Raw genomic sequence first — 20,727 nt, 5'->3', positions numbered from 1 at the left:
CTATTTAGCACAGGTATAGATATAGGTATAGGTATATTAAAAGAAAATTTCCCTAGACAGTTATTATGAGTATGATAACAAACAGTAGTTCACACAGAGATAAACTGTATGTCATTGTTTGTCCTTGCTGCCAATATTCAATCATAGTCTCTTCCAAGCAAGGCCCCGTGTCAATTTGCAGGTAAAAAAAAAAATGTGCATTTATTATTTTTTGTAGCAGGAGCCTGGAAAAGCATTGCACCAGCGATCACCAGATCACTGGTCTCCTGCCCACTGTCCATGTATCGGCTTACCTATACATCCTGTACAGGTAAGCCGACTACCACAGTGCCGTGGTACTTCATTGAGAACTACAAGCCGAAAGCTGCCATGGCTGTCAGGACTTGTAATTCATTCATACACACAGAGCTGTGTGTATGAACGACGTGGCCGTGTGGGCGGCGGCTGCAGCATTGGAAATCGAGTGGAACATGTAACATGTTACCAAAGGTGAACTCATCCTTTAAAGAGGCCCATCTATAAATGTTTATAGAAAAGCTTCACACAATTTTTACCCAAGATACACATATTTTAGCAATTAAATTCAATTTGAAAAATCTGACTCCAAGTTAAAATTTGTGTGAAAACATTTTAAATAATGCCCCAACATACTCCTCAAGAGTGTATGTCAGGGCAAACTAATTATATATATATTTTTTTTTACAACATCTTTTGATTTAGAACGTCCACCTATTTGATGTAGTACTGTAATGGATGGATATGGTTTGTCATGTATAATTTAATTTTGCTTCAAGGGTTATTTACTATCGTCAGTGATTATTATGCGCCCTTGGGGATCGGATATTCTTTTAGCCCCATGTCCGCCTGCCAGATTCTACTTATGTGGTGCTCCTTGCTGGCCAGAACATGATGTGAACATGAGTATTACTCACAATGAAGAGGAATACATGTGTTAAGTTTGTAAGGTGTGTTGATTAATTATGATGCTTTTCATTTGTATATCCAGTTATATATTCATACCATTGGTACTGATGAAGCAATCCCACCATGAAACGCTCTGGACAAGCCTTGTGGTACCATTGACTCACTATATATGCTAAAGATTTTGGGTGTTTTGCTTTCCAATTCCATTTTTGGGGAATTGATGAATATTTGAATGTTTTGGGGAATATTCTTGTTCCCGGTATTTTATGCTGTGAATCTGTGGTTTTATGTGAATCGTAATAAACTTGTTAAATTTTTAATTGTGTATCTTGGGCCAAAAAAGTCCATTTGTGTTTGGGGGCAGAAGGGGTATAAACCTTTTCTGCCTTCCTTTTTCTTGTGTAGAGAAAGGAGTAACATAATGGAAAACAACATGGAACAGTTCAGTTTGGGGAAACCATTATCCAGTTTCTGAAAAAGAGCGATCACTGGGACCTCTGGTTCTGGTAATGTTCACAACTGTCACCGAGCGAAATAAATTAGGAGTTCTAATCAAAAACCTAGTCACTTCTGGCATTGCCACAAAATATGAGCCACTGTGCCTATCTGGCTGCAATTTCTGAAAAAACGGGAGGAGGCCTCCAAGCTCATCTTTGCTATCCTAATTAGGACCATATACCATCCCAGTAGTTTTAGAATTAGATTCTGCCAGCGATGTTTATAGAAATCATAGAAAGAATGTTTGCTACATCTTACCATTCTAGTAGTTCCCGTGAAATATTAAGGTCTCTTTGCCAGTGTTCCATATAGGGGAGCTTATGATCTTAAATTATTAAGTGACTATATAGTATGGAAATAGACCATTCACCAGACCCCTGAGTTTTCAAATGGCGTTAAAAATAAAAGGATGGGTGGTCCTTTTAAAGTTTATCCCCAAGGTAAGAGGTAATCTGGTTGTATTGGAACATTTCTGAGGTTGATCCTCCTTTTAAATCAGTGATCATGTGAGGGATCTTAACTGTATTCTCTATAATCACAGGTAAAATTGGCTACTGTGAAACCATATACATTATTGCTATGAAGAAAATACTCACCAGTAAGCAATTTTCCTTGTCAGATGCCAGAACGGTCACTTTATCTCCAGTGAATGCCACATCAAAATTACAAAATTCATGCTTTAGGACAATACCTGAGGGCTTGCACACTTTACTCGTCTCCCAAAGCTATTTTATTTAGGTATAAAAATAAAATAGTTAATAATGGATGCTTATAAAAATATATCCTTATTACTTGCTGTATTCTGTGCAGTTTATACCTATGGGTATAGAAACCAGTAGGACAAACATTTATCAAGGAATTTTCAATGCAGAGAGTTTGTACAAATGTTTGGACGCCTTAAATTTCTTCCACTCAGAGAGAAGTTTGTATTGCACATTTTAAACCACAACTATGAATTGTTTTTTTCATTTATCAGAATGTAAAAAATAAAATGTATCCTTCAACTTTATTGGGAAAAAAATTTTTTTGACTCGCGCTTGAAACAAAAAAAGGGGGGGGCTAAGGCTGAAATACCCAGCCTATTGAATATATGTGTCAGATTGAGAGATGAGTCCCACCTCCCCTTAAAAATTGTGTGACCAATAGCAACTCAAATTAATACATAAAAACAAAGAAAGAACACTTAAAATTGCAAAATAAGTAAGCTAATTTGAAGAAAAATGTAATATAAAAATATATAAAAAAAAGGGGGAAAAAAGTCCATGTACAGAAAACACCAAAATGTGCTGTGATTAAACCAAAAAGTGTCCAATTTTATATAGTCCTAGATGTGTGGGTCCACCACCATGAATGAAGTGCCTGGCCGCTTACCGGAACCCCATGACCCCCCGTTACAGCCGGGCTGTTCGTGAGCAGAGCTTTAGTTGCAAATTCATGGAGGTGGAAAGCAAGCTCTGCAACCGAGAGAGCACTGAATTATAAACCTGGCCAAGTTATTCATGGATTCACAGTGAATGAGGGAGTCCCTTGTAATCTGCCTCCTTACGTCACTTCCCTTGGCGCTGGGAAATCAGCTCTGCCCCCTCCCTCTAGGCAATCATCTGCCCCTGGAAGACGCAATTTCTTGCGAAACGCAGCGTAGGGCTGAGCGGTGTCTTCGCGTCACCTCCCTCTGTCGTTGGTACTCCAGTAGGACGGGCGGCCTGTGTACACTCCGGCCGGTGTCACAGACTGCCTCTCATCAGAGGACAAGTGCTTTTTTAATGTGAGTGTTTACTATATTTTTTTTAAATAAACATGAGTGATTTTACACTATGGGAGCCTTCTTCTGTTTTCCCCCTATATGAGGTTTATACTCCACTGAGGGCTGAGCTTTGCCTGTGACACAGCTTTTACAGTACCACCAACTCCAGAGGTTCCAATCCAGTCTCCCTTCGGGTCCCCAGGTTGTCGGTAGCAGCAGGACATCAATGCCCATTTAGACCCTCTGTAACGGGGGGTCATGGGGTTCCGGTAAGCGGCCAGGCACTTCATTCATGGTGGTGGACCCACACATCTAGGACTATATAAAATTGGACACTTTTTGGTTTAATCACAGCACATTTTGGTGTTTTCTGTACATGGACTTTTTTTCCCCTTTTTTTTATATATTTTTATATTACATTTTTCTTCAAATTAGCTTACTTATTTTGCAATTTTAAGTGTTCTTTCTTTGTTTTTATGTATTAATTTGAGTTGCTATTGGTCACACAATTTTTAAGGGGAGGTGGGACTCATCTCTCAATCTGACACATATATTCAATAGGCTGGGTATTTCAGCCTTAGCCCCCCCCCTTTTTTTGTTTCAAGCGCGAGTCAAAAAAAAAATTTTCCCATTCGATTTTTTGTATGTTTGTGTCATACATAGGACTCTGCAGCATAGATGGTTACGATTTTCTTTTGTTGCGCAGTTAATTTGACATTTTTTCTCTTCAACTTTATTACCTAGTGTATTTTTTTTTATTTGTAAGATGAAGTTTGTTAGCAGTTAGACCAAGCAGCCATGGTCTTCTCTAAGCTGCTGAGTGAGGAAGTGCAAATAAACCAGTGGATCGCAACAAGATATCTAAACACTTCTAATTTGAAATTTTGCAGAGATATAGAAGTTATAGCAATTACATGCAACAAGTGACCCAATCAGTGAGCTACATTCCAGCAAACATTGAAATTTTGAGTGTGACTTTGAAGTGGCTTCTATGCTCTTGGACACTCAAGTTGCATCAAAGTAGTGCAGTAATTCTAAGGAAAAAAAACTCTAGGAGAGAGTACTTTGTCATGTTATATTTCTCTTTACAGAAGGATTCATTCTAAAAGGTTGTCCATCTTTTCATGTTAAATCATATTTCATGTTACAGTATTATGCAGGTCTAAGCAACAGTTTAATGCCTACTTTTTCACAAACACATGCTAAAATTACAGCTAAAAGAATAAAAATAGAAAAAAAAAGAAGAAAAAAAATGTGAAAAAATAAAAATTATATTTTTGGACAAAAAAATCATTGGTTTTTATTACAGACAAATTAAAAAAAAAATATTATGACAAAGAGAAATATGCATATATAAGGAGAGTGGAGGGACTGAAGCAACACCGCCGCCCAGCTTGTAAGGACAGAAGGATGACACAGCAGCACAGCTGAAGAAACCCCCTCACCACACCACAACTCTACGCCTGACTTTCACTGACATAATATGAGTGCATTGTAAAGCAAATTAAAAGCTGTTGTTTATTAAGTTAATATGCTTAGAGCGGCGCTGCTCTCTCTCTATTTTTTCTCATTGCCTCAGAGTTGCTTCTGCCAGAAATTTTAATTACATGCCTGGACATTAAAAAGGAAAAATGGATCCAAAACCCTTCTTACTGTAACTTGAAAAGTACTGGCAATTATCACTAATATTGTTTATCTATCCACCTTTTTATTTATTTAATTTTAAAGTGATTCCTGCTAGCGCTCCATCACATCCTCTTCACTGCTCAAATTTTATCTAAGAAACCATCTCTGCCAAAAATGTATGGCTATGCAATAACCAACCCATTTTTAGGGTGGAACATGTAACATGTTCCAGCTCCTGCACCTTCTTCCCCTGAGAGGCAGGTAGATCGATCTCTGTACAACCAGCCTGCCCCATACATGTATTGAAACTTGGCTGGTGCAGCAGGGACCAGCTGAATTTTGAACTATTTATGGCCGGCTTCAATACACACTAAGGTCTACTTTAAATAAATAAATAAATAAATAAATTGCATAGTAATTTATCCAGCGAATCTGCACGTACATTTGTTCTGTGCTAAACTGCGCAAAAATAAATGTTCTTTAGGCCATTTTCTTTTCTGAAGAAATGTTCTTTTATTATGGGCAGTAGAGGAAAAACTGCATATGGCCACTAGATGGAGGTGAGGAGCACAGGCAATACATATGTCTTTGTGGCAACAGATATGATTTAACAATTCTAAAGAATGCAAGAAGGAATTGGCAAATAAATGTAACCAATGTCGGGCTACTGTATTCTGACAGCCAGCAGTACCAGCTGTCAAATTACCTGAGCAGTGTCTGCATCAGATTCGATTAACAGATTCCACCAGGTTTTTTCAGTTTTCAGCAGAAGGATGTCTGGCATGACAGTGCAGACATGGTCACCCACAGAGTGAATGTCAGCTGGTTCATCAGGAGCCAGTCAAAGTTCGCTCTCTTTTTGGCCAGCTTTACTTCCTCTATCAAGTACATCTTTTATATCAGCCATATATTGGGAGCCAAGACCAACACTAATCTGCTTGTACACAATGACTTACCTTTACAGTCTGGTCATCTGAACAGGTCAAGAAAGAGGACCCTTCACTGGAAAATTTAACACAATGAACCCAACTTAAATGTGCATTGAATTCTGCTATTTTCGTGTTGGAGTCTATATTCCAAAGCTGAAAAGAAAAAGTAAATGTTGGTTTACAAATGCGTCAAATATTGCAATTTATGATTTTCTGGGTTACACCAGACACAAAGTACATGGCAAATATTTTAGTAAATGACATCTGAAAAAGTAAAACTTAACTACAATGTCAAAAAAAAGCTACAATAATGTGCGTTTCCAGCTTGTCGATTTATACATATATCTGCGGCGGCTGGTTGGCAAGTGGTTAATGTGACTCATTGTGCAGTTGTATGGCCCATTGTGGGTTGCTACATTTGTGAGCATCCACTTTTAACACCTATTAAATGCATTACCAAACACACTAGGTGTGCGCGCCTTCCATTTTTTCTGTTTCTAGTTTCTACTTGATTACCCCATCTGAGGAGGGCAGCATCTGCCTGGTTTTGGAACACTGATGTCTATGTTGCTGTTTTAATCACAAAAGACCTTTTTTAGCACTGGAAGTGATTGTTTTCACATAAAAAATACTTTAAAGGATTAGCAATAACATTTTGATAGACAGATCTGATACAATAATAAAATGTACTGCTGTATAGTGTTAGGGCCTGCCTAAACAATCCAGTCAATCATTACCCTTGAGGTAAACCCCACACTACACAGTTGTTAGTAAAAATTTTAATCTGCCAATCTAAAACAAAAAATCATCGCATGTGCCAAAAAATACAATCCGGCTCTGAGAGGTTTGAAATACTCCTTCCTGTGGTGGGAATGTGTCCAATCTGCTACAGGCCTTTAGAATTCCCAGGTTTGCATTCTGGTGCTTTAACTGAAAACATTTCTTGGTAATCCAATCAATGCTCTAACTTTACACTCTAATCACTTTACCTGAACAACATAGTGTGACAGGGCCATTGCTACAATCTGATTGGATGTGCAGAAATCACAGTACAAAATAGTTATGCTCTGGTGGCATGCCTCAAGTTCAGACACAAGGTCACCGCTTTCAACATCAAATATCTGTAGTACATGAAAGTGTTATTAGTTCTGGTACCAAATAATCAAGTCTTTTGCAAACATAAATGACACAAAGACATAGTATTCAACATAAACACATCTGTCCCTTTACAAATACACATTTTCCCAATGGATTTTCAAATAATACATTCTTTTTACATTATGCAATATAAAATAAAAATCACACTTACATATAGGTAATTCCGGGCAGTCACCATAATTCTGGAACAATCATTGGCCCAAGAACAGCATTTGAGTAGAAACTGTGATTCATCCTCGCTTTGGAAAGACTCTGCTACATCAATAGACTTATACTCATTAGCAGATGATACTTCCCAGATCTGAAAATAACCAAATACATTGGTATTTTTCAGGTCAGCAATTGCCTAAAAGATGTACACATGACTACTCTATCCCAACTATTTGATAATTTAAACAAAGATCACATGTTGATAAAGTATGTCCAAAATATTAACTTGCTTCTCATGCTAAAGCCTAATAATGGTGGGGATACTAACCTGATTGAACAATTGGGAAACCCACCATATCTTTTAAGGAACTGTGTCAATTAAAAATATGTACTACAACAAATGTCACTGGATCCATCTCTTTTTCAGCATTAGGGCCCAGCAAGACCAACCCATGTCTCTGCAATCACCAATCTTTCCTGTCGCATCATGGCAGCATACATTTGGGTTGTGACACCGTCCCTCACAACTTGATAGGACTCACCTCAGTATTCTTTTTTTTCCCTCACCTGTCCGGGACTGGATGGATCACTCAGCACCCCTTACCGCTCACGCCCCAGCCAGGTTCAAGCCTCTCCTGGGTGGAAGTCCTTGCTTATAGAACTAGAGCTATATAGAGCTAGATAGAAGGAACCCCACTCTGATGGTCTCAAGGGTATGTTGCCTGATACTTTACAAGGCTTAGATTATTTGCAGTGGTCTCAATTTTTTCTTTCTAAACACTTGTGGGTTTGTAGTCCCACACAGCCATCCTGACATCCCTAAGATGGCGCCTGAGCAAGCGGGAGTGATGCTGCCAGGAGCTTGTTTTGCCAGCATCTATCATGGCGATGGACTCCTCTGCACGCATGCGCGATTGTGACGTCATTCTGCCGTGACAGGGGTAAATTTAAACCTCCTACACTTCCTCTATCTCCTGTCACTGCAAGACACCAGGGATTCCCATCAGGATTTCACTAGACGCAAACACTGCCTGCTAATCTCTCTATCCTTGCTCCTCCACTAAAAGGTAAGACTGACTTAGTCTCTACTATGGGTGACTGGTCTGCTTCTCTACATTTTCTCTAACTCCTCCTGCATACTCTAGGTGGAAGCCTCTGTTCACCCCTCATGGAGCCACTGCCCAAGCAGACCATCCACAGCTTAATAGGTAAGGGGACAATTTGGTAAGTAGTGAAGATTGAGAAAAAGAGAGCCTTGCCACTAATGCTGCCTTATTGGACAGCCCTATCAGGTCCATAAGATCATCAGACTCAAGACACAGAAACAGCTCAGGTCACTGAACAAGTCGCTCAGATAACCGAAGGAGCCACTCAGGGCACCAAAGAAGTCACTCAACTCAAAGAAGCCGCTCAGATTGCAGATGAAGTCGCTCTAGGTCACCCTCTCGTCACTCATACCACAGAAGGTCTCCTCCTCACAGAACATCTTCGACTAACCCTCGCTTCCTCCCGATCGCAAATGCTTGCCGGGTCTGTGGCGCCATAGCCCTTCCAGACAAATTGGCCTGTCGTTCGTGCTTCAATGAAGCTACTACAGAAAAAGAGACAGATGCCAGAGAGGTGACTGACATCATTAGAGAATCAATTCAATATCAACACCTGAAGCAGATAAGCCTGCTCAGACTGCCTCAACAGTTACACCCAGCACATCAAAACAGCAGATAGCTCATCTGACACCGAAGAATTAGAGGCCTCAAACGGATTTGACTTTACCGCGATAGAGCCGTTCGTTAAGTCCGTGAAAGAAGCAAATTGGATGGGAGGAACCTAAAGAAGCCCCACGGAAAACAAAAAAATATTTTCCAAACCTGAAGAACGATCCGGAATCATTCCCATTCATTGATGAATTGGGGGAACTGATCAAAGATGAGTGGCAGAAGCCAGAGAAAAAAACAAACAGACTGACAAAACTCTAACCATTAAAAGAGCCTAACGTAAATCCGTTAGTGTCAGCCCCAGTGGTAAACGCATCACTAATGAGTTTGGCCAGGCATGTAACACTACCTCTCGAGGATGCAGTGACAGTCAGGGATGTGTTAGATCGGAAAATTAAAAAGAGCCTACGCGGCAGCAGGCAGAGCTTGTAGGCCTGCTATCACTTTAGCAGCCATAGGAAGAGCCATCTCCAGCTGGACGTCTAATGATGAAAAACTGATCCTGGAGGGAGCAGAACAGGAAAGCGTGATCACAGCTCTTCAGGAACTAAGTCTCGCAGGGGACTTCGTGGCAGAGGCCTCGGTGGACACAGTCAGGTCCTCCTCAAGTGCAATGCTGCCTCTGTGATCGCCAGAAGGGCCCTATGGCTTAAACCCTGGACAGCTGATGCTGCTTCAAAAACTAACTGGTGTAAGATCCCATACGACGGAACAAACCTTTATGGAGAAAAGCTAGACACAGCCATATCCAAAGTTACCAGAGGAAAAAAAAAATCGGGCCTCATTCCCTCAGACAGGAGACCAAAACAACAGAAACCACCACAATTCAGGCGTAATCTCCCAGAAAGGTACAGAGAGGCCAAGTCATCTAGACCTGGAAAACAGTTTAGGAGAAATTAGAGGAATCCCCAGACGTCCTTCTTAAAATTTAAAAAAACAAAATCCTCCTCTACAGGAGAACAGCAAAAGTCTTTTTGATGGTGCATCCATCTAGCCTGTGGTGGTAGGAGCCACGCTCAGGAAATTCACCAAGGCTTGGGTGGAGAACATAAGAGATCCCTGGACGGTGGCCATCATTCAATTTGGTGACAGGTGGAAATGCAAAAATTGAATTCCCAAGGACCAGTTTTATGCAACCAGACTTCCAGCATCAAGAGAAAAAGAGAATGTTCTTAGTCAAGTACATTCAGGACTTCCTTCATAAACGGGCGATAGTAGAAGTTCCATTGCACCAGCGAGGGGTAGGATTCTACTCTCCAAGATTTCTTTTTTTTTTTTAACAAACAGTGGTGCTTTATTGAAGATAGTACATAGTACAAATTAGCCAAGACTAGAAAACAGAGTAACAACAGTGTCAAATGCCTCAAGAAATATACTGAGCTACACACAGCTAGAGTGTACAGAGTCCCGAAGGACTCGCTGCCCACCAATATCATTATTATACAGGTGCAAGACATGGTCTATAATAATAGGATTTTTTAAAACAGCTTACCTGTAAAATCCTTTTCTTTCGAAGGACATCACGGGACACAGAGCCACAGTAATTACTGATGGGTTATATAGGTATCACTGGTGATTGGACACTGGCACACCCTATCAGGAAGTTCAACCCCCTATATAATCCCTCCCCCCTTGCAGGGATACCTCAGTTTTGTAGCCAAGCAATATAGTGTATTAGAAGAGGGGCGGGACCTCTGTGTCCCGTGATGTCCTTCGAAAGAAAAGGATTTTACAGGTAAGCTGTTTTAAAAAATCCTATTTTCTTTCTCGAACATCACGGGACACAGAGCCACAGTAATTACTGATGGGATGTCCCAGAGCAATGCTACCTGAGGGGGGGGAACCACGACCAAGTAGGGTGCAATCAGACCTGAGGACCCTGTACCGCTGCCTGCAGCACACTACGCCCAAAGGCGATATCCTCATGCCTTCTCACATCCACCTGATAGAATCTGGTGAATGTATGAACTGAAGACCAGGTTGCGGCCTTGCAGATTTGAGCCATAGAGGCCTGGTGATGCACTGCCCAAGAAGCACCAATAGCCCTTGTGGAATGTGCCCTGATCTGAAACGGAGGAATCTTCTGTTTCAAACCGTAAGCTTGAATGATCAACTGTCGAATCCATTTAGAAATGGTAGCTTTTGACGCTGCCTGTCCTCTATTGGGACCCTCTGGCAGCACAAACAAAACATCCGTCTTGCGGATCTGAGCAGTTGCCCCTAGATAGGCCTTAACTGCTCTTACTACATCCAACGAATGTAGAGATCTCTCTTCCGGGGAACAGGGATCTGGAAAAAAGGAAGGTAGAACAATGTCTTGGTTTAAATGAAAATCAGAAACCACCTTCGGTAAAAAACTAGGATGAGGGCGTAGTACCACTCTATCCTTGTGTATAATCAAGGCTCCTTACAGGAAAGAGCTGCTAATTCTGATACTCTTCTAGCAGAAGAGATGGCCACCAGAAAAATTAATTTCCTTGTCAACAAGACCAAAGGAATCTGACTTATTGGTTCAAAAGGCCGTTTCTGTAACACAGCCAGGACCAAATTCAAGTCCCAGGGGTTTAGGGGCGCTTTAACCGGAGGATTAAGACGCATCACCCCCTGCATAAAGTTTCGGACCAAAGAATGCGAAGCAAGTGGCCGCTGAAATAATACTGATAAAGCAGAGACCTGGCCCTTGATGGTACTCAAGGCCAGCTTCATCTCTAATCCCATCTGTAGAAAATCAAGGATTCTACCTATGACATATTTCCTGGGATGCCAACCTCTGGATTCACACCAGGTTATATAAGCCTTCCAGACTCTATGATAAATCATCCTGGAAGCTGGCTTCCTTGCATTAATCAAGGTAGATATGACAGGACCTGAGAGCCCACGAATCTTCAGAACGTGGGTCTCAATAGCCAAACCGTCAAATTTAGCTTTTGTAAGGCAGGATGGAACACTGGACCTTGAGATAACAGGTCTGGGCGTTCCGGTAGTGTCCACGGGGAACCTACCGTCATCCTTACTATTTCTGCATACCAAGCGGGGGCCACCAGAAGTATAAATAAAATAACAAAAGCAGAACAACAGAACATTCCCAATTCACCCCAGTCCTTAGGGAGGAACCAAATCCACTCCCCTCCCTGCACCCCCATCCCAATCATGGAGAGCATGAAACCCCAAAGACCCAGTCAAGTAGGACAACCCTAGAGGGGACGTGAACCAGATGTGTTGGCCCACCGAAGAGAACAGCTTCAGTGCCTGAGAGATGCTGGCACTCTATCAGCATGTAGTTATGCATAAACCGGGATAGGCAAGACAAAAATCTGCTAAAAATGTATACATCGTTATATTCCTCCTGAGCAGGATCCTGTGAAAGTCTAAGTCAGGATGCCCAAACAACAGGGGGTCACGGAGTCAACATGACCCAGAAATATAATCTTTCATGTAGAGAAGTGATCTGCATAGTGCACTGATAAACACCTGCAAGGAAGCAGGGGCACAAACCTTAAACATTATTGCCCCGTACACACGGTCGGATTTTCCGACGGAAAATGTGTGATAGGACCTTGTTGTCGGAAATTCCGACCGTGTGTAGGCTCCATCACACATTTTCCATCGGATTTTCCGACACACAAAGTTTGAGAGCAGGATATAAAATTTTCCGACAACAAAATCCATTGTCGGAAATTCCGATCGTGTGTACACAAATCTGACGGACAAAGTGCCACACATGCTCAGAATAAATAAAGAGATGAAAGCTATTGGCCACTGCCCTGTTTATAGTCCCGACATATGTATTTTACGTCACAGCGTTTAGAACGATCGGATTTTCCGACAACTTTGTGTGACTGTGTGTATGCAAGACAAGTTTGAGCCAACATCCGTCGGAAAAAATCCTAGGATTTTGTTGTCGGAATGTCCGAACAAAGTCCGACCGTGTGTACGGGGCTTAAGAGAACTTGGTAAAGTACCGGTACAGCGGTGGCAGCAAAGTGAGGGTTCCCCAACAGCTGCTCTCCTCCTCGGCAGAGGAAAATGAGAAAGGGGGAGAGAGCACCTCAGAGTTGGATGGGCAAGTGTCAGGTAAGAGGAGTTGGAGGCAGAACACCTCACCTCCATGCCGATCAGTGTTGCGGTGGTAATGTATCAATCCAGGCCGAGGGCTCACGTGGAGAGGTGAAGAAACGAACCGATTCGCCATCCTGGACCCTCAGATGAGTGGGAAACAGGACACTGTACTGTATATTGCGGGCCCGCAAGGCTGCTTTCACCTGGCCAAAGGACTTCCTTAGCTTCTGTGTTTCAATGGCATAGTCAGGGAATATTAATAGCTTGCCATTCTGAAACCGAACTTGTCCCTGCACCCTGGCAGCTCGAAGTACCTTATCCCTGTCCCGGAAGTTCAGGAACTGCAAAATGAAGGTGCTCGGTGGGGCCCCCGGGATATTCGGCTTAGGCGGGACACTGTGTGCTCTCTCGACCGTAAAGTAGGGAGAGAATTGCGCATTAGGCAGCAGATTGCGCAGTAGTTCCTCCACAAACACCGCAGGATTAGTACCCTCCGCTCCCTCTGCCAGTCCCACTATACGGAGATTATTCCTCCTGTTGCGGTTCTCCACGTTGTCCGCCTTGTACTCCAGGGCCTTCATCTTAGTTTGTAGGATGCGGAGTGCAGAGGAGTGCTCTGTAACTACATTCTCTTGGAGACCTATCCACTGCTCAGGCTCTGTGACCAGGGACCGGAGCTTGTCAACATATCTGCCTCATCATCCCCATGTCGAGCTGCACTGCTTCTATTTTGGCCGTGAGTGTGGCCTGACACATGGCGATCACGGACAAAATATCAACCACGTAGCTGGGATGGGGGGAGGCATCTGGCTCCCGAGGCTCCGGCTGCTCGGTCTGCGACGCCATGCTGGATCGCCTCATGGCTCGGCACTCCACACGTGCGGGGGGACAGGTTGCGTACCTCCTCTGTCTGTGGGAAACTGACCTTTTTCCCCTTGCCCGTGGATGTCCTGGATACCTCATCCGGGTACAATCTCCTCTCCTTCACCGTCTGCAGTGCCCAGGAGGAGCAGGATTAAACACAGTGCCAGCAGAGCTCCCGAACATGCGGCCATCTTGGACACGCCCCCCCACTCTCCACTATATCTAGTGAAGAAAAAGACAGGAGACCTGCGCCCAGTATTAGACCTAAAGAAACTTAAGAAAATCATGGTCGAGTCTTTCAAGATGGAAAGTCTTCAAACAATCCTTTGCACAATAAATCTGGAAGACTGGATGCTATCCATAGATTTATCCGACGCTTATCTTCACATCCCCATACACGATACATTCCAAAGATTCTTTCAATTCTCAGTAAAATATCAACACTTTCAGAGTCTACCATTCGGAATTTCCACCACCCCTAGGACTTTCACAAAGGTCCTGTTACCAGTGATAGCCCTCCTGAGAGAGAGGGGTCTAAGAGTCCATCACTACCTGGACAACATCCTCCTATCAGACAGACAGTTGGGAATCTCTTATTTTCCATCGGGAAATACTGACTGCCACACTACAAAGTTTCTGATGGTTGATAAATTGGGAAAAGAGCAACCTTCAACCTACGCAGATGATCTTCCAGGGAGCAGGACTAGACACTCGACTAAACAGAGTACAACTTCCCCAATAGAAGACAACTCTCCTAGTCCAGAAAATGAAAAGATTACTGGCAGCAGTATTGATTCCAGCCAGAGCATGCCTCAGTACTCTAGGCTCAATGTCAGCAACCATACCAATGGTTCAATGGGCCCAGTGGCACACAAGGACATTTCAGAATTCATTTCTGAGGCAGTGGAATGGAGTGTCGATGTCTCAACCAATCCTTATTCCCAACCAAGTCAAACAGTCCATATGGTGGTGGACCCACATACACAACCTTAAGAGGTTCAGGAACATAGTTCCCCCTCAACAAGTGGTCACTTCCGACGCCAGTATGGAGGGCTGGGTAGCCCACTTTTGGGACCAGGCAGCCCAGGGTCTCTGGCAGTTCCAAACCCAGGAGATTGTTTCAAACATACTGGAATTGAGAGCTGCCTTTCAAGCCCTCTTAGCATTCGGTCTCCTCTTGAAAGGCAAAGGGGTGTTACTACGTATGGACAACAAAGTGGCAGTAACCTATGTCAACAGACAAGGGGGTACCAGGAGTTGCTCTCTTATGGAAGACGTTCGCCCCATCCTCCAATGGGCTCAAATGAACCTGACAGATCTAAAGGCGGTGTACGTTCCTAGGGCACAGAATCATCTAGTCGACAACCTAAGCAGAAAAATCTTATCCAATGAGTGATCATCAGGCCTTCTCTCTCATAACCAAAACCTGGGGTATTCCAGACATAGACCTGGCAGCAACCCTAGAGAACATGAAATGCCAGAAATACCTTTCGAGGGCTGCTTGCCCATCGGCAGAAGGGATAGATTGCCTACAACATCCATGGAACTTCCAGCTAGGCTACATTTTCCCTCCAAATCCTCTGATAGCGAAGCGAGGTTCCTGTTCTGACTCAAGAGATCAACATCAACAGTGATGGCTGTGATTACCTTCTAACCGAGGAGGCCATGGTTCACAATGCTCATGTAGATGAACACAAAGAATCCTCTGCCTCTTCCAGTCACACCAGATTTACTCTTCCAGGGCCAATTTCTTCACCCGTCGCCTGAGAAACTACATCTGATGGCATGGAGGCTGAAAGGTCTAGGTTTCTAGATCAGGGTTGTTCCCAGAGAGTGCCAGAAACTCTCATTCAAGCCAGAAAAGCCACTACCAACAACACCTATAAATAAGAGAATCTGTGAAAATGTTATTTTATTCTCACAACAACAATGTTGGGACACATCATGACTAGGGGTGGCACAAATCCTCGAATTCCTCCAGTCTGGTCTGGAAAAAGGCCTAGGCTCAAATACCTTAAAAGTTCAGGTCTCAGCACTGTCAGCCATGACAGGCGTAAAGTGGGCCCAAGACCCTCTCGTCATGCTAAAAATAAGACCTCCCAGAAGACCTACTTTTCTGGCATGGGTTCCATCAAATGTGTTGGAAGCACTATCTCACGAGCCTTTCTTCCATTCTGAAGCCATCTCCTTATGAGACTTAACGCTTAAGGTCAAATTCCTCATTGCCATAAGCTCAGCAAAGAGGGTCTCAGCGATGCAAGCGTACTTGCGAAGGAACCTTATTTAGTCTTATCCAGACAGGGTGGTCCTAAGACCTTTAGACCGATTCATCACAAAAGTCACCTCTTTGTTTCATTTTAACCAAGCACTTCTTACAGTTCAAGGTTATCCGCATCCATTGGATGTTAAAGGCAACATCTCGGCATACCTTACGGTAACTAGTACTTTTAAGAAGACAGATAACCTTTTAGTCATTCCTCACGGCTTCAAAAGGGGACAGGCAGCCTCCTCTCGGACCATCGCTTCATGGTTGGTGAGGATCATCAAAAAAACATATTCGCTAAAGCAGATTCAAATACCCGAGGGCCTAAAAGCTCACTCCACTAGGGCAGTGGCGACTTCATGGGCAGTGTACTGCAGAGTGTCCGCGGAGACAATATACAAAGCCGCAACTTGGTCTTCCAAAAACACCTTTATGACCCACTATAAAGTAGATTCAGCACAGTTGTCGACTGTAGATTTTGGGAGGTCAATCATGCAAGCCAATGCATCAATTGCTTGTTAAATGTAATTTCTTCTTGAGCCCACCCATCTGGCGAGTTATTTCCCAAATGCTGCCATGATGCGACAGGAAAATTGTATACTCACCTTTCCTGTCGCATCTTCATGGCAGCATACAGATGCCCATCCTTCTAAGTTCTGAGGTGATAGATACAGAGAATACTGAGGTGGGTCCTATCTTACAATTTATAGCTATTCAGTCCTATCAGGTTGTGAGGGGTGGAGTCACAGCCCAAATGTATGCTCCCATGAAGATGCGACAGGAAAGGAAAATTACGGAAAGGCGAGTATACAATTTTGCGTTTTCTAAACATCCACTTACTAACGCTTGTCCACCTGATCCTCACCTATGTGTACTATAATGTTTGTTCTTTTTAATAAAGTGGAGCAAATACTTTGAATCCTTGAGTACTTTATACATTCATTTCTGCTCACTTTGCATCTCTCAAGGAGATGGTAGCTGTACTATAGATGGCAATTGATCTTACTTCACAAGTATTCTAGGTAGTAGGATCTGAAGGAAAGATGGAACTAGTGTACAAAAAAAAAAACTTTGCAAATCTGTTACAATGGGGTACAAGGGTGAGTTACCAAATCCACTTAACCAAATATACTTCAGCCAAAAACAAAGTATATGCAAACCCTCACCTTGTAAAACAACCCATTCAGTTTAAAATAGAAGGGCTAAACATTTGTGAACACCAGGGATTTCACACCAAGGAAGCAATACAAAGAGAACAGGATACTTTCCCATTCAAGTACATGGTGCAACAGGCACATATCAGAAATATGACATGTTGGGTTTATATACTCTTTAAACAGATCTCTATGTTAAACAATACACATTTTTAAGAAAGCAATTAAACAAACTGGATGTGGTCTGTTTTTTCCTTGAATTTTAAATACTATGAATAAAACCTGTGCAACAAAATTAACAAATTAACATACTCATATCTGCATAATAACTAATAGTAAACCCATATGGCTCCAAATTAAGGCCAACAGAACATGAGCCTCTGATTCTGCCTAAAGAGTAACTAAACCCTATATAGGATGCATAACTACCTAGCACATTGGAATTATAGGACTGACAGTGCCCATTAATCCTGCAAGCATGCTGCCCAAAGGAATCAAATTTTCAGGCAGCTTCAGATGTATGTACTCTTCTTCAAAGGCAGCCTGGAGCCTTAAGAAATCTTTTATGAAGAAACATGGACACTGCCATTGTTAAGTTCCAATTTTCAAAATACTAGTTGATAATTCTGAGGCTTCAAGACACAGACTTGAAACAAGAATGCAGTTTTAGACTTAAAGTGATTGTAAAGTCTCCTTTTTCTTTAAAGATAAAAAACATGTTATACTTACCTGCTCTGTGCAGTGTATTTGCACAGAGCAGCCCAGATCCTCCTTTTCGGGTGCCTCTTCTGTGCTCCTGGCCCCTCTCTCCTATGGAGTACCCCCACAGCAAGTAGCTTGCTATGGGGGTTACCCAAGCCAAGCTGCAGCTCTGTGTGTCCATTCTGACACGGAGCTGCGGTTCAGCCCCGCCGCCTCTCTCTCCTGATTGACTGACTGATTGACAACAGCGGGAGCCAATGGTGCCCCTGCTGTGTCTCAGCCAATCAGGAGGGAGAGTCCCGGATGGCCCAGACACGTTTGGACATTGCTGGACAGAGATGGGGCTCAGGTAAGTATTAAGGGGGCTGCTGCACACAGAAGGTTTTTTATCTTAATACATAGAATGCATTAGGATAAAAAAAAAAACAGATTTTACAACCACTTTAAAGTGGTTGTGAAGGCAGAAGGCTTCTGTTTGCAACTCCCCCCCTCCCCACCCTCTATACTTACCTGAGCCAAATTCAGTGACAAGAGCAGTGGCTCTCTCCCTCCCCATTGGCTCAGAGACAGCCATGGGAGTCATTAGCTCCAGCTGCTGTCAATCACAGCCAGTGCGGAGGGAGTGGGGGGCGGGGTCGAGCCAGCTCTGAGTGTCTAATGGACACAGAAAGCCAGCTCAGGAACGAGCCCGCATGAGTGCCCCCATAGCGAGCAGCTAGCTATGCTGGGCACTTGGCAAGAAGTGGGGGGTCCAGGAGCATTGGCAGGGTGCCTGAGAAGAGGAGGATTGGAGCTGCTCTACGCAAAACCATTGCACAGATCAGGTAAGTATACGTTTATTTAAATAAAAATTAAAAGTTTACATTCACTTTAACTTTAGAGTTCTTCATACTTGGTGGCTGGTGAAGTCATTGAATCACCAAAACAGCCAGGCAACTAGCATTTTCCAAAGATTAGCAATAACAGCACCCATATTTCCATCAAGACAGGTTTACTTTAACAATTCAATACATATGCATCCAATTACCAATAGTTAACGTACCAGTAAAATGCCATCCATAGAACAACTGGCCAAATACTTATCATCAGGTGAAAATCTGCAATGGTTCACGCAATCTGAATGACCAAAAAGGGTGTTCAGACAATACTTCCTATCAATGTCCCACAGCTGCAGAACCAAAACAAATAAGCGTTAGAGTGTACTTTACAAGAATATTTTATTTCTCACATTTTTAATTTCTCCAGTGTGTCTCTAGCTTCCCGTTGTGGGAAGATAGGATGCATTTTAACAGGTGCACTAGGCAGGCAGGATAGATGTACTTTGAAAGCACACTTTTCTTCAAAATATAACTTTAATTTAGAAAAATAAATACTCTGCTGGTCAAATATAATCATTGTAAATATGTTAAAATCAATGCAGATTTCTCCCTGCTGCTGTTTGTATATACAGATGTATAGATGGGTGACAGGGTCTGTATATGTAAACACAGTAACTGCCAATGAAAGCAATAAGGCACATGACAAGGAAACATAATTTCTAGGGGAGCTCTGTGCACACACTACACAAAATATCACAACTGTGTCTGTAGATACCATAGTTAAGCCTGGTACACACTACCATGTTTGTACAGTGATCTCCCCCACTGAGCTATTGTGTTCTGACAGGGGGACGGCCCCAACGCCAGAACACTCCGGTCAGCGCTCCAAGCCATTGGCTGAGAGGTCTGATCGGGAGCCGGTCGGCTGCTGGTTTCCAGCACTCTCTACTGACAGAAGACAGCAAAATGGCCAGCTTCTGCTGGACCAGCTGCCATACACACAGGCTGAATGTCAGCCGGTTTTCATTGAACTGGCTGATGTCCTCTGACATCCAGCCTGTGTGTACTAGCCTTTAGAAGGAAACCATCATTAATTACATGACAATATACCAAGCAACTACATTTGATCAATTAAGAGTAATAAGAACAATAAAAATATATCCAAAAAGGCAAAAAAACTCTTCAGTTTTTTTGATCAAACCCTTTTTTGATCAAACACTCCCACATTGCCACACACACACACACACACACACAGCTCATTGAAAAATTACTCATAACCTGTGGACAGCTGGACAGCCTTGGGATCCCTCTTCTCCTCTCCCGGTCCTCTCTCCCCTCTCCTTCCCCCTTCTGATCGGCATGCTGGGGGCTGCAGTCCACTCCCAGGGAATCGTCCTGGGCCCACTGGTATCTGGGACTACAAGTCCCATAATCCTCTGGCTGTTTCCCATTGGCCCTGAATTGCTTGCTGGGCTGGGTGAATGAGAGCCACTGGGCTTAGGGTTGCCATCTTTTCTTCAAGCCAAACTCGAACACTTGAGCGGTGCACAGCTTTTTTTGTGGTATAAATTATAGGATTGTAAAAGACGTTTGGTACCCCAAGGAGAGCAGCAATGCGGCATGCTATGCATGCCACAGTATACAGTTGGTAAGGCCAGATTGTACTAAAAATGGGAGGGGCTTAAAGGGGCATGGTTAAATAAACCAAAAGCTTTCTTGTATCCATAAAATAAGCTTAGATTGCTGTGCCACAAGTAAGAGTCTCACAGACATGTATAGATGTGCTGAAGTGCATTGGAGGCCCACTTGCAATGTATGGAGTGCCTGAATGCAGGAAAACACTTACCCTGCCACACACAGCTGTGCACATGACTTGTGAACTCCTTTAGGCCCCTTTAACAGGGGTGCCTCCATGAAAGGGGAATCTACTTGCTCAGTGGGCGATCTGCCTGCTAATCCCCTCTAAACTGGTGGATGACAGATCCATGTCTGCTCCGCTATTTAAAGTGGACACGAACACAGTCCTGCTTTAATCTATAGGGCAATTGGATGGAAATGGACCGCCTCTCTGTTTTCATCTGGTGCCATCCGATCGACCAGACGGATGGAAAATAGGACCTCCA

The 20,727-nt window shown here is 43.1% G+C and overlaps 1 protein-coding gene across 2 annotated transcripts in view; it reads right to left on the bottom strand.

Moving 5' to 3' along the window:
• The window catches only part of APAF1 (apoptotic peptidase activating factor 1), a 169,618-nt gene that overhangs the window by 33,062 nt on the left and 115,829 nt on the right, over positions 1-20,727 (bottom strand). For both annotated transcript variants that reach the window (XM_073620399.1, XM_073620398.1), the window contains exons 16-20: positions 18,829-18,954; positions 7,031-7,180; positions 6,711-6,842; positions 5,749-5,874; positions 2,019-2,147 (exon numbers count right to left, since the gene is read on the bottom strand). In XM_073620399.1, the coding sequence (XP_073476500.1) occupies positions 2,019-2,147; positions 5,749-5,874; positions 6,711-6,842; positions 7,031-7,180; positions 18,829-18,954 (663 nt within the window). The remainder of the gene's footprint in view (positions 1-2,018; positions 2,148-5,748; positions 5,875-6,710; positions 6,843-7,030; positions 7,181-18,828; positions 18,955-20,727) is intronic.

The sequence above is a fragment of the Aquarana catesbeiana genome, linkage group LG03 (assembly GCF_042186555.1).
Source record: "Aquarana catesbeiana isolate 2022-GZ linkage group LG03, ASM4218655v1, whole genome shotgun sequence".
Lineage (NCBI taxonomy): Eukaryota > Metazoa > Chordata > Amphibia > Anura > Ranidae > Aquarana > Aquarana catesbeiana.
Note: the sequence above shows the minus strand (reverse complement) of the source record. Positions and strands in the feature narration are given on the sequence as shown.